This window comes from Cucurbita pepo, chromosome 11 (genome assembly GCF_057944985.1).
Source record: "Cucurbita pepo subsp. pepo isolate OVF chromosome 11, ASM5794498v1, whole genome shotgun sequence".
Classification (NCBI taxonomy): Eukaryota; Viridiplantae; Streptophyta; class Magnoliopsida; order Cucurbitales; family Cucurbitaceae; genus Cucurbita; species Cucurbita pepo.
In genome coordinates, this window is record NC_141808.1 from 13,883,681 (window position 1) to 13,898,223 (window position 14,543).

A 14,543-nucleotide genomic window follows, 5' to 3' on the forward strand; every position below is an offset into this window, starting at 1 on the left:
AGGATGCCATGGTCATGTTTGTCCTAGACGTGTTGCCCATGGATGCATGCCCGTTGCATGTCAAACCCCTTATGTTGTATCACTTTCTTGCTTTCCTTTACTGCTTTTGTGATGTACAATTTCTTATTGTATTTTCCGTGTATGACGTTTCAACAAAATCATGTTGTAGACCTGAAATGCCTCAAAATGTACTATAGGGGATGCGACTAGTTGAAAATTCTTCCTACCTGAAATTATATGTCATCTAAGCCATTGTGTTACTTTTTCAAACTCTCTTTACAAAATCTCTCTCTACTCCCGTTTCCTAAATTCTTCTTCTTAAAGCGAGGTCGGAGGCTTGGATATACATCGTACGGTCGAAGGCTAAACGATTTTGAGTTGGCTAACTCACTGAAAGGTAAAAGGGAGTGTCGCACAATCGCTTGCAAGCATCCTATAAGAGTGCGATTGTGACACTAGACTATGGTGCTCAACTCTTTTTGAATCGTTAATTTGTCTCTTGAACTATAGAAATTGGTTTTAGATCATGAGTTACATTGTAGAAGATCAAAAACAAGTCGTCGAGGGACACTTGGTGAATATTTCTCCTCGAGAATTGGATGCCATAAAACCCTTCAATTTTATTTTGGTGGTTTTTTGATATCTAACCTCAAATTTTATTTTCAAATTCCTTCGGCAATTCTAGGTAGTTTTTAAATATCTCGAAATTTTCAAATATACAAAGTAATAATATTTTACCATTGAAAATTTAACAAAATGTCGTTGTAGTATAGTGGTAAGTATTCCCGCCTATCACGCGGGTGACCCGGGGCGTTTTATTTCGATTCCTTTTAATTCTACATCAAAACGATTCGTTTAGCATAACTTCCGCTTCCATCTTTCTGCCAATTGCAATTTCCACCCTCGTGACAAAAATATTACAAAGAAATTAAATGCGCAGCTCCCTTGAGACACGTGGAAATGCCAGATGGCGAACAAGGATGATAGGATATTACGATCATTAACGATAAAGCTCAACTACTAACAAAGACACGTGGACTTCTGTCTAGGTTAACAATTCTTAGAAGGAAAGTTTGAGAAATCTTGATGTCTTTTACCTCGGAATGAGATAAGGACGGGAATATCCAAACTAAGTATGAATAATAGTTTAATAGCAATCGGACGAGTCTAATATGAAGATAATTGAATTCTTCACGATATTGAAGAATAGTTTTTTAGCACTATTGATTGACCTATTTTTTTAAGACGTTTTAATGCACATTTTTTTGACATGTGGCAGTAGCTATTCTTTGGATCTACCTTGGTATTAGTCCAGTTTTGAAATTTCTTTTCAGTGGGTTGACTTTTTTTTATTCTTAATAATTAATTAATTAATATTTGATGACAGTAAACTCGTTCTTAATTGCTAATAATTCCAATGTTTTGAAATGTTTATTGTGCCATGCTCGGAAGAAGATTTCTACGTCTCTTGAATCACTTAAATCAGAGCTAACATGAATAAGTTATAACAAAACTAAAGTTGAATATTGGACGTGTTGGCTGAGTTATTTACCCTCATATACTAATCAAATCGTGATATGTGAAAGTTTAGTACTTTGTTTTTAAAATTATTTTCAGGTGATGATAAGATCGTGGCATGAAAGTAATAAGTAGTGTGAAAAAGTCGGTGACGTATAATTTAGTTTGAATTTTAATAGGATCAGGTTTGAATTTTCAAGGAATTTATCTAACACAATTACAATGCTCTAAGTCGTTGCGTAAGTCTCAAAGTTCCAATTGATTCCTCATTGATTGTCTACCCATGTAGTCCCTAGTCCCTCTTCGAGACTTGTTTACGGGAGTGAACATGTAACGAGTTCTTGATGCACATAGGTCTAATCTCTAATTCTACATGTAAACCGTTCTAGTTATAAAACCCTAATCTTAACTGAGTTCTTGATGCAAGCTCTACTAAAAAAAAATACATCTGTCGATTGTCTTTTAACACGTAAAGCGTGTCTACCCAATAACAATTGTTTATTACGAAAATAATCCTATCAACCCTTAATGCATGAAATTCATACGATATAAAATCATACACACAATCAAACAAGCTCAACAGGGAGATAACATCCATCAATCACTCGTAGCACAAATCAAAATATCCCTTCCTCCATGATACCACAACAGAAGACATAAAACATCGTTCATCACAAACCTCATCATAGGGGCATTTTTGTAATTTCTTACATCATACATACCACACTCATGCATATTACCCAACGCGTATTCTAGTCATGCATATTCTTTCTAGCCTTGCCTAATACATAAAACAACATGATCCTCGAATATCTCAACTTAGAGGCATAACGGTAATTTTACTATGACATACATACAGTACATGGATCCCTACAAGTATTATCTAAACACTCAAGGTAAGGAATGCTTGCATACTAACACGTCTTAGCGATCCCTACAAGTATTACTTGCCTAAAGCCATGCGGTTACTTACATGGATCACACGTGCCTTCCTGAGCTAGCGTTACCGCGTGTTAGAAGCTTCAAAATTTCTTAAGCCTCTCTCTCACATGTTGTCACTCCTTCGTCAAAATTTTCAGATTTCCAAATTAGTTTTCAATTTTTTCTATTTTATTTGAATTTTCATAACTTTCTCTACACAACTCAAACTAACTTAGTTTCTTCACAACAATGGTAGAGTTTTAATCCATCTTTACTAAGGTATTTTTCTCATAATTTTTAGTCAATCACAACAAAAAATAATCGAGTCCAAAGATGGCAAAAAAAAAAAAAAAAAAAAAAAAAAAAAACTAAAAAACTAAAACTAACAAAAAAATTTCAACTTCTTGACGTTCATCTGAATTCAACTCAACTTTTCTATCCAAATCAACTCTAACTTCATAAAATTTGTGCAAAGTCGTTCCAGGGTTACCATACTAAAAATTCATAATTTAACAGAATAAATAACCCAAATTTCATACCTTGGTTCTTCAATTCTTGATAAAATTGAGTGATTAAAAGATCTACCTAAATTCCGACTCCAAATGGTTATTTGGAGTGACTTTCAACTTTCTCTCTCTAACTTTAACCAACTCCATCTTTTCCTCTCTTTTTCTTTTCTTTCCTTTCTTTGTTTTCCTTCATCATTGGTCATCTAATTAGGGCCAACACATACCCCTTGTTAGGAACAAATGGTAAAATGACCAATTTACCCTTAAAGAGTTGACTTTAACTTTATTATCCAATTTTTTACTATTTATTTTTATATTTTTCTTAAATTCCTCTCATTTTTCTAAACATTTTTTTTTCTTCTACCCATCTTGAAATTCGATCTCAAATCTCTCAATAAAATCTCGAAAATTTCACTTTAAAAGAAAAAATAAAATTCAAAATTTATGATCGAGACTCAAGTATTACAAAACCAATCATGTGAGTAAGTCATAAGAGACATTAACTATTGAAATATAATATCAAATGAGCTCGACTATATGCCATTCATGGATGATCGTGAAAATTCAATTAATAAGTGAAATGAATAAATAAATAAATAAACAATAAGCTTTTTTTATTTTTATTTGTAGTGTTGTTCTCATGAACTACCTAGGATTGGTGTGTAATTATAAATAAATAAATAAATAAATAAAAAAAAAGATTTTGAGTCCGTACATACGCACAGTCCACCATCCGTCCCTATCAATCGGCCAGTTCTCAAATCTCGAACCCTGAACTAACCTTCCTTCTGATCGCGCGGTTCCCATGGCTCTCTCTAACGCAGCTTCTGCATCTTCCCTACCCAATCTCCTCAAGCCACTCGTCGCCGGCGTCTCGTACTCATCCTCTCTCCGCCGCTCGATCTCGTCGGCTGCCGATGACTCTGCCACGCTCACCGTCGAGACATCCATCCCCTTCACGGCCCACAACTGCGATGAGCCGTCGCGTTCTGTTCAGACTAGTCCCAAGGAGCTTCTTGGCTTCTTCCGCAACATGGCATTGATGCGCCGGATGGAAATTGCTGCTGACTCTCTCTACAAGGCTAAGTTGATCCGCGGATTTTGTCATCTCTATGATGGTCAGGAAGCCGTTGCTGTGGGAATGGAGGCTGCGATTACGAAGAAGGATGCGATTATTACTGCTTATCGGGATCACTGTACTTACCTTTGTCGCGGAGGAACGCTTTTGGAGATTTTCGCGGAGCTGATGGGCCGTCAGGGTGGGTGCTCGAGGGGTAAAGGTGGCTCTATGCATTTCTATAAGAAGGACGCTGGGTTTTATGGCGGCCATGGTATTGTTGGGGCTCAGGTACCTCTTGGATGTGGAGTGGCCTTTGCGCAGAAGTATTCCAAGGATGGGACTGCTACTTTTTCTCTTTATGGCGATGGCGCGGCCAATCAGGGTCAGTTATTTGAGGCGCTTAATATCTCTGCGCTTTGGGATCTGCCTGCCATTTTCGTCTGCGAGAATAACCATTGTAAGAATTGAGTGAAAAACTCACGTTGAATTGGACACTGAAATTCTATTTGCTGTATATATTTGCACAATCTCGTTTGATTTAGTTTGATTGTGGTTGTGATTTCTTTTAGATGGTATGGGGACTGCTGAGTGGAGAGCAGCGAAGAGTCCAGCTTATTATAAACGTGGGGACTACGTTCCTGGATTGAAAGTGAGGATTCTACTCCCCATTTTATTATTCATGTTGGTTTTTTCAAATTCATGAACCTAATCCAGAATATGAACCATAAAAGAAAATACCCGTCACTTCTTTTAGAAATATTGTGGTTGTTTGTTTGATAGTTGTGTAGTTCATGAAAATTCTTTGGGCTAGTAATAGTCAAAGTCGCACACAAGAACATGACGAACCAGGAATTGAGAGTCAAAGTTAATGTATCTGCTTTGCTAGTTTATGATTTGCCACTTCTATGGTTTTCACTGATAGTACTTATATAAGTATACACTCTTTAGGAAGCAGATTCCAAATGTTGAGGTTAAAAAATGGTCATGTTTATCCAAATTGCAATTAAAAGAGTTGTCAAATCCCCATTAGCTAAATCAGTATGGTTTTCTGATCTACGCCTTGTAATTCTTCCTCAGCCAGGCTTGGCAGAATAGGCCTGCAGTCTCTTAGTGATCGTATTTAGAAGTCGTTTATTCAAATCCTCTTGTGTGTTTAATTAGAACATGTGATGTCTCTAAAGTCTGGACTTTGGAATGGATGTAGACTTTTTAAAAAGAAAAAAAGTTGTTTATCATGTTAATGGAAATTTGAGCCAACATGAACAGAACTTAATGGTTAAGGCATTTCTACTTTCTCAAAATGGTCATAATCTTCACCACACTTGATGTAATTTTCTTAAAAATCATGTGAATGAGAACTAGTAGGCATATTTGAGAAACTTAGGAAATTGGTCTGCTTAGTAGTCTATCGTTTCATTTTCTAATGTTCTATATCTGAGTAGTTATTGAATAATTACTAACTTGAACAACTGAATATTTAGATGATTTCAATGACGGGGTTAATATTTTTTCCACAGTAATGTGGTGAAGAGAAAGCAAACATTGTAGAATATTGAGAATAGTACCTTAGTCTTATGCTTTTAAGGCTGTCATATATATATATCTACCCACAAACATATCATATATATATATATATATATATATATATATATACACATATATCACACACTCACAAATATAGAAGAGTGTGATGGGTTCTTTAAGCTTCTTTGAGGCTCTGTGTGAGGCAGGAGCTACCACTCGTGCCGCACCCATCCATGACAAGTACCTTCAGCTAAACATTGTCTATTAGATGCCTTTGCAGGTTATCGAAGAGGTTGAACCTACAGTTTCTTTTAACAGATTTGACTAAAAAATCTCCTGAGTTATTAATCTCTTAAAAATAATGGATGCCATAAAAGTATTGTGACAGGTTAAAATAATTTTAATTTTTCTTCAATATAATTGATTCTTTTCTTAAAAAATGAATTTGAGTGTTGTCTCTTTCCATGTAATCAAAGATGGAGTTGTGTTAATAGTTAATTTGCTGTTGATGCTTTCATTTGAGTTTCTTGTTACTTTTCTTTGTTTTTGTTATTGTCTTCTATGTTAATTTCATAGAGATTGTTATTATTATTATTATTTTATAGTAGTGCTCCTTTTGCAATCCTATTGACCTTCTTTTGAGCATCACAAACGGGATTCATTCTAATGTTTGTGTTAAAAGTCCTGTTACTAAATCTGAAGTTTTCTTGCATGATTGAGGACCTCAAACGATACCCTTCAATGTCTCGTATCTTATTTATTCGTGGCTCGATTTTGGATGTTGTCTCCTTGGTTTCTTGAGTTGCCAGGGAAACAAAGAAAGAAACTTATGATCATATTTTTGGGTTACAGTTGGATGGTATGGATGCACTAGCTGTCAAACAGGCTTGCAAGTTTGCGAAGGAGCATGCTTTGAAGAATGGACCAATTGTGAGTTTCCTCTCTAGTTAATATATCATGGTTGCCAATTTATGTGTTTTGAAGAATGAACCAAGTTTTGCTAAGGAACACGTTTTCAAGGAGGGACCTTGTTATTTTGTACATGATGGTTTAATCTTGTTTGGAGGGTTCTCTCCACTCTCGGTCCCTAGGCTGTTCTTTCACTCTTTGAATATATATTATTGTTTCTTATAAAAAAAATTGGCACGCAATGGTTCACTTCTTGCAAATGTAAATATATTTATGTATCCCTTTGTTTCTTTCTAGATTCTCGAAATGGACACCTATAGGTATCATGGTCATTCTATGTCTGATCCAGGTAGCACATACCGAACACGTGATGAGATCTCTGGCGTTAGACAGGTTTGCTTCTCTAGGGATATTCAATCACTGAATAATATTTCAAAATATTTTCTTTTTCTAGAATCAGATTCTGAGTTTTGAATGGTTTGTTCATGATTTTGTTCATGATTTAATACCAGGAACGTGATCCCATTGAAAGAATAAGAAAACTAGTATTATCCTATGATCTGGCCACTGAAAAGGAGCTAAAGGTATATTGCTGAACTTGGATTTGGAAGCTAACTTTTGTAGTTTGTAATATGAAATATAATTTGTTGTTGATTAAGTTAATTAACATGTTATCACCTAGACTGATCACGTGCTTCACACAAATGCACCGGTTTGTTCAGCAGATTGGTCTGTTAAACCAAGTTCTTTGAACCTTTCTGATAAACGTTTCGTTCTTGTTTATCAGGATGTTGAGAAGGAAGTCAGAAAAGAAGTCGATGATGCGATCGCTCAAGCCAAGGTGAGGAGCATGTAGTTAAATAAATTAATAGTTCACTGTGTTTGTCTTATGGAGTATTTAAGAATGAATGATTGTTGTTGCTTGTGCCATGTTTCAGGAAAATCCTTTGCCAGATCCTTCTGAACTCTTCACAAACGTGTACGTGAAAGGTTTTGGAACCGAGGTATTCTTCATTTCCTTTCTCACAATGGTTTCGTTACAAATACGACGTTAACTCGAGCATAAATGTTAAAGCAGACCCTAATTATGAAATGATTTGTAAAAATAACCACCTTGATTTCAATTTCAGTCATACGGAGCAGATAGGAAAGAAGTGAGAGCTGTGCTTCCATGATTTATTTAACATTGAAGTGTTTGAGAGCTCTGGTCGGGACCTCCAAAGTTGACCTTATTTTACCCAACAGAGGCAAAAGGAATAATTAGGAGGTTTGGTTGAAGATGTTATTTTTTTCACTTGGATTAGTGAATATATTTTGTTTTCCCTTCCATTAATGGGAAATACTTGAGTGATGTTGCCTTTGCCTTCAAATATTGAAGCCTAAATGTTGGTATAGTCATTTGGAACTGTGAAAAATATGCTTCTTTTGCCCCTCACATGAACTTTCACAATAAAGAGGCTGATCTTCTGGGTTCACTTTTTACACACACATATATATAATACTCTGAAGTTGGTATCTCTCAACTGCCTACATGCTCAGCTTGGCAGAAAACTACTGCTAAATTAGGTTGGGTTTGGTTTGGATTCGATTGGGTTGTTAGAGAGTTTAAGCAACTCGGTATAAAAAATTCTTCGATCAAGTCGATTCAAACCATTCAAGTTGCGGTGGTGGCTAACTTATATCAATTTCGATCGGAATAGCGGACCCAAAGCTATGGAACTTGGGTGTGGGTCTTTTGTCGAAATGGAATGGCCTTATCTTTTTATTTTTTCTTTTACCTTAATGGGTTTTATAAATTAAATATAGTATACCCAACTTGAATCAGCATATTTTTTTTGTTTTACGCCATGTAATTCTTCCTCAATTTTTTAATTTTAAACATAGTATACCCAAGTTGTTAATGGGTAGTTGATTATATTAAATTGAAACAACATTGTTTAATCAATTTTTTTAAAAAAAATGGTATAATAAGTATGCATATTTAAAATTTAAATGCAATAAGACATACAAAAGTCATGATATTCATTACTAAAGTTGGTGACTTCTTATTTTCCTATTTTTATTTTCTATTTTCTTAACTTATTAATTTTTATTCAGTAAACTTAATATATAAAAATCTGAAATCAACGTTACACTAAAAATTTGAAAAAGAATAAATACTATCAAAGTTTTCGATAGAAAAAGTTACTTTATTTAAATTGTATAATTATATAATTAATGATAATGAATAATTAAAAGCAATTTTATTAATTTATTTTTTAAAAGAACAAATCACATCAGAAAAACCACAGTAAATAAATACATGAAATTACTTGTTGTCTCTAAAGGATTGCACATAATGTATTAAACGAACCGTTTAAACTAAAAAGGCAAATAAAAAAAAGGAGGACGCCGTTGCCGGGGATCGAACCCGGGTCACCCGCGTGACAGGCGGGAATACTTACCACTATACTACAACGACTCGCTTGTTAATTTTTTACATTAATTTAATTATTTGTTAATTTTGTCGATTTCTTTTTTAAGTTTCTGGGAAGAAACCTTATTTATTTAGTTATTTGTTTTATTCTTTTTTTATCTCAATCCGACTTTGGAGATGTCCAAGCTTTCATTTATTTTATTTCTCTTATTAAAAGTTTATGAATTGGCTTGAATACATTTTCTCGATCAACTTGAGTGTCTAAATTATGAAATGATATCATCCACAATCTTTTAAACCAAAATAAGAGCTCTCATTTGATTAGTTAAGTTTAATTGCGAGGACAAGAGCATGATTAAGTATTATTTTAGTGAAAATTATGGGTATTATGTAGTGGGATTAAAAGGAAAACCTCATATTCACGTATGACGAAAAATTTGTACGAATGTTGGTTGAGAAGATGGCAACTTATTGATGCTCAATGAAGGAAATGTTGTAGTAAACCTTCTTGCAAATGGAGAAGGCCGAGTGGAGACAACCACATGGTACACTAGACAATGGAGTAAGCAATCACATGATCGAAGATCTACAACATAGTAAGAAGTTTGATGATAAAAGTCAAAAGATGGTGTACTTTGACGTAGTGGACAAGACCAAGGAACACAAATTGTATGATCCCCAACATGAAGAAGTTCATGTTAGCAGATATGTCGTATTCAAAGAAGTGTGATTGGTCCAGTGTCGGCGACAACAAACAAACTATTGCAAAGTTCACAACTCTAGAAGATGAGGAGATGTGACAGACTTAGTAGCGACACCAAAATATGCAACAAGTTCTCTAGAATAAGAAAGCTCAAGCAAGAGCACAGGAGGATCCACAACTGTTGGTGGACTAAAGGAATTTCGTTCTCTCATTGAAATTTATGCAGATACACTGAAAGAAGTGTTTGATTCCAATGAGCTAGTGTTGCTGACTAGTGAGAGCCGCACAACTTACTGTGAAGCAGCAATTGAGATGACATGGTAGGAAGTCATCAAAAAGAATAAGACTTAGCATTGGGTTTACGACTTGGTCACAAGCCCATCAGTTTAAAGTGTGTGTTTAAGATGAAGAAGAATGGTGAAGGGAACGTCTTCAAGCACAAAGCAATACTCGTGGTGAAGGTACTTGTAGCGGCAATGATTTGATTTTGATGATGCCTTCATGCCAGTGGCTAGACTTAACACAGTGAGGTTGGTTCTTGCCCTCCCAACTTAAGATGTGTGGGAGGTTCATTACTTAGATGTCAAATCAATTCTCAAATGGTGGCCTGCAAGAATCGAGGTCCTAAACATTACCGAGCAAGAAAATAGCACTTTGGTTTTTTCGCAAGTTTTACTTACCGAAATCATTTGTAAATGAACGAGTACCTTAAAGATAACAAAGATTTAAGGAAAAATGGAAGAGTTAGATCTTGAGTCAAGTGTTAAAGATATAAATCTGACGTTTTGCTCGAGAATCATGACCTTTTAAAATAACCCACTAAATGACTTTCATTGCTTATGAAATTTTGTTGGATGGTAACCTTATTATAAGAATTTATGAAAAGTTTTATGGACATAGGAGTATGTTTAGGGCATAAACCAAAGAAATAAGTAAAATGATCTAAATACTCCTACTGTGTTCAAATGTCGATTTATGGCCTATTTTGAGAATTTATGTTCAAATGTTCGATTCCCGGATATGTCTTATGCCTAAGTTGTGCCTTTAAGTGTTATGATGAAACCCTTGAGCAAATGAACTAATAAACCAAGTCAAGTAGGATAGTTTTTTTTTTTTAATATTGCATAACCCAAGCCATCAACCACAATGACACTTAGATGGCTAGATAATACTCTAGTCAAACCCGTCTCATGTCTTAAGTCACTCTAGACCTTCCAACACACGGATGCCCTGCGAGTGCTTCTTATATGGTGCCCTACTTTGCTAGATATCAAGACGGTTAGGTTCATGATGTCCACCGACTATGTGACCTAGTAGGTTTTTTAGGTAGAGTGGAATAGGACCAAGACTAGTGTTATGCATTGTGCATAGTGTTATGTCCTGTCCGTGCATTGTGTAAAACGTAAGGACATGATGACTCTTCCTATCATCTACCAAGTAGTCTCGGTGTATGTCTTTCTCATATTGACAAAGAAGGACTCGGTAAAGGTAGCATGGGAGATGTTGCAAACAATGCATGTGGGTGTGAAATAGGTCAAGGAAGCAAAGGTGCTGCTCTTGAGGAGTGAATTTGCCAGGAGTATGAAGAACGATGAGTCAATAGATAACTTTGCTATGAAGCTGACGACAATCACCACCGACATTTGTTTGTTAGACAATAAGGGGAAGGAAATCTCCATCGTTAAGAAGTTCCTTCCAATATATATTTTGTTTATTTACATTTAATATATATAATATATTAAAAATTAATTTGAACAAATCAAATATATATTTTTTTCATTTATATTTTTAATAAATCTATTAGAGTGAAACTCCACTTTTTATTCTTTAAAAATTAGATAAAGAAGGAATAAAAGAAAATATGAAGTAAGATAAGGAGTGAGCTCTCATTTTGTTATTAATTTGTTTGAAAATAAACTTAACCAATCAAACAATCTAAAATCATTTCATAATTTACACAAATGTGTTCAATATTTTTAATAACTGAAAATAAAATAAATCAAACAGTCATCCGGTTACGATTCAGTAGTTCAGGTCATATCATGGAAGGATCAAGAATCAATCAATAGGTTCAGGGTCGAAGACATGAAACCGTTCACAGTAACCGAGGGATGGAGGCAGCTAATGAATTTAATATCCCTGCGCAGTAAAAGAAGAAGAAAGATTAATTAGACTCAAACGACCCCCTTTTCCTGATCTCGGCTCGGTAAGCTTAGCTTCTCTCCTTCTCTCCTTGACTCCTCCTCTACCTAGGATTGAATGAATTTCCTAGGTTCAAGAAGGATTGAATATGTGAGTTAAGGAGAGAATGACAAAACACTTTCTCAACCAGAATGCATCAACAAAACAGCCCTTACATATATCGTCGTGGCATGAACTTTGTCAAGAAATTACGGAACTTCCTATTGATCTTGATTAGTTCCAGCTTGTTGAGAGTTCTCTTTTCTTTCTAGACCGAACCCTTTTTTAGACTGTCTCCTGAAACACCTTATCCCGCATGTGCTTTCGGAGCCCCCCACTCATTCAATGACTTGCTTGTTGTTTGCCGCAACACTTCGGCCAAACGCAAGAGGCGGGAATTATGCACAAAAGACCCTTTTTGCAAAATCAGAGGCCATGTTCTCTCTTCCGCCCGAGCTCCCATAACGGAACTATATGAGAAATTCCCACTAAACCCTGGTTCTAAGTTCTAGTTCAATCAATCAGCGAATAAATAAAAGAAAGCTAGAAGGAAGAAAGGCTAAGCTAAGACAGAGAGGAGCGGTGAGACCAAACAATAAAACAAATAAATAAATAAGCTTTCTTCCCAGAAACTTATCTTTCTGAGAATAATAATTAATTAAAAGTCAACAAACATGTTGTTGTAGTATAGTGGTAAGTATTCCCGCCTGTCACGCGGGTGACCCCGGTTCGATCCCCGGCAACGGCGTTTTATTCTTTTTTTTACCATTTAGCTCAAAACGGTTCGTTTAATGCATATGTGCAATTCCAACTTGACAACAAGCAGCTCCTCATTGATCATTTACTAGCTCTAAAAATGTAAGTGTAAAAGGGAAAAACGCCGTTGCCGGGGGTCGAACCCGGGTCACCCGCGTGACAGGCGGGAATACTTACCACTATACTACAACGACTTGTTTGTTGACTTTTACAAATTAATTAATTATCATTCTTAGTAGAATAAGTTTGTAGGAAAAAAGCTTATTTATTTATTTATTTTATTGTTTTTATATCTCAATCCGACTCTTTCATTTATTTTATTTTCACTTATTAAAAATATTCAACACATTTGTCTAAATTATGAAATGGAAAATAAGAGCTGTTGTTTAATCAGTTAAATTTATTTTCAAACAAATAAACAAAATAACACTTCAATTTTTTTTGTTCATAGAAACATTAAAACGTTGAATTTAAAAGAAAAGTTTGAAATTATATTAGATATATTAAAAATATAAATAAAAAATATATATATTTGATTTGAATTGTTTAAAATAATTTTTATTATATTAGATATATTAAATGCAAATAGTCCAAAATATATTTAATTTAAAGATTGGAAGGGTTGAAATTTAAATTTAATTATATTATATATAAAAGAGGAAAATTATATGTTAAATATTAAAATTATTAATGTATATTACAATTAATTGAAAATGTATACTTGAAATTTGAATGAAATTTAAATTAGTTGAATATTTATTGAGACATCCTAAGAAACTTCTTAACCACAAAGATTTCCTCCACTTTGTTGTCTAACAAATAAATATCGGTGGCGATTGTCGTCAACTCCATAGCAAAGTCATCTATTGATTCATCGTTCTTCATACAATTGTTCCACACTCACATGCATTATTTGCAACATCTCTCATGCTACCTTTAACGGGTCGTTCTTTGTCAATGTCCACTGTAATTGCTTGGGAGATGATACCAAGGTATCCCATACAATTTATTTACTAAAATTCTCTCTTCCACTTGTCTTACCTACTAAAACAAGTCGTTCTAGAAAAAACTTGACCGTCGTAGAAATTCTAAAATTCTCTCTAATGAGACTTGCAAGTTAGGATTTCTACAACGGTCAAGTTTTTTCTAGCATCAAATGAGTTCTCTATTTGGTGAAGTCCTAAAATGATAGGCCTATTGAATCAATTATAATAATCAATCTCATTCATGGAAATCAATAGACAAGCTCTCATGAGTAAGAGTTTATAATTCAATCAAGATTGAGATCGACTTATATGTAATCATCTTTTGAATTATAAATGTTTTCCATTAATGCAAGAAAGCTTAACAACTTTGGTGAAGAATTCAAACGTTAAAATAGTCTTGTAACACTTGAGTCTCCACTCGGAATTAAATATCTTTAAAAAAAAAAATTAATTTATGAGATTTTATTGAGCGCCTTAGAAGCCGAATTTCAAGTCGAGGTAGATGGAAATACGCATCCCAATTTTCAGATCAATCTGACTCGATCCATCTTTGCTGGTCCGACTTGCTTCTTCGACCCGTCTCCATAACTCCAGAAAATTGTCCCCTTAATGTGTTAGTTCCCTAGTTTCCAACTTATTGAGGTTATTTTTGTAATTTTCCAAGGTTTAGGACTATTTATACGATTCTTGGTTAATTTTCCAATTTCTTGGTCGTAAGGACTATTTTTCCAAACTCATTTTTGCATTTTAAGCTTTCCTTATTATCTTCTAGATTTCCTTTACTATCCTTTCAAATTTTCTTACCCGAAACAATTCATAATCTTGTGTTACATTTAAAACAATTCAAGAACTCTGGGACGGGAAAATCACATGCATGAGCCATGTAAGCGCCTTTGGATACAGAACTTATGAACACGTAAAGAATGGACAAATTTATTACAATATCCTTAAAATTTTTCGATACTCCTTTTCGGAAACTATAAACCCAAGTCCCCAATTCATCATCATTCAAATTTTCTCATTTTTAAATATTCGAGTTATTAAAATAAATAGAATAAAA

At 34.5% G+C, this 14,543-nt stretch overlaps 1 protein-coding gene and 1 non-coding gene across 2 annotated transcripts; one reads left to right on the plus strand and one right to left on the minus strand.

Moving 5' to 3' along the window:
• Positions 1–3,683: 3,683 nt before the first annotated feature.
• LOC111806057 (pyruvate dehydrogenase E1 component subunit alpha-1, mitochondrial) lies at positions 3,684–7,916 on the plus strand. Its single transcript, XM_023691405.2, has 8 exons — positions 3,684–4,465; positions 4,578–4,657; positions 6,385–6,462; positions 6,739–6,834; positions 6,954–7,025; positions 7,229–7,282; positions 7,380–7,445; positions 7,572–7,916. Exons 1-8 carry the CDS (start codon positions 3,754–3,756, stop codon positions 7,614–7,616), a joined length of 1,203 nt encoding a protein of 400 aa, XP_023547173.2. The 5' UTR covers positions 3,684–3,753; the 3' UTR covers positions 7,617–7,916.
• A 914-nt stretch (positions 7,917–8,830) lies between these two features.
• Positions 8,831–8,902, minus strand: TRNAD-GUC (transfer RNA aspartic acid (anticodon GUC)). Its single transcript has one exon. It is a non-coding gene; the product is annotated as a tRNA-Asp (tRNA).
• Positions 8,903–14,543: the final 5,641 nt, after the last annotated feature.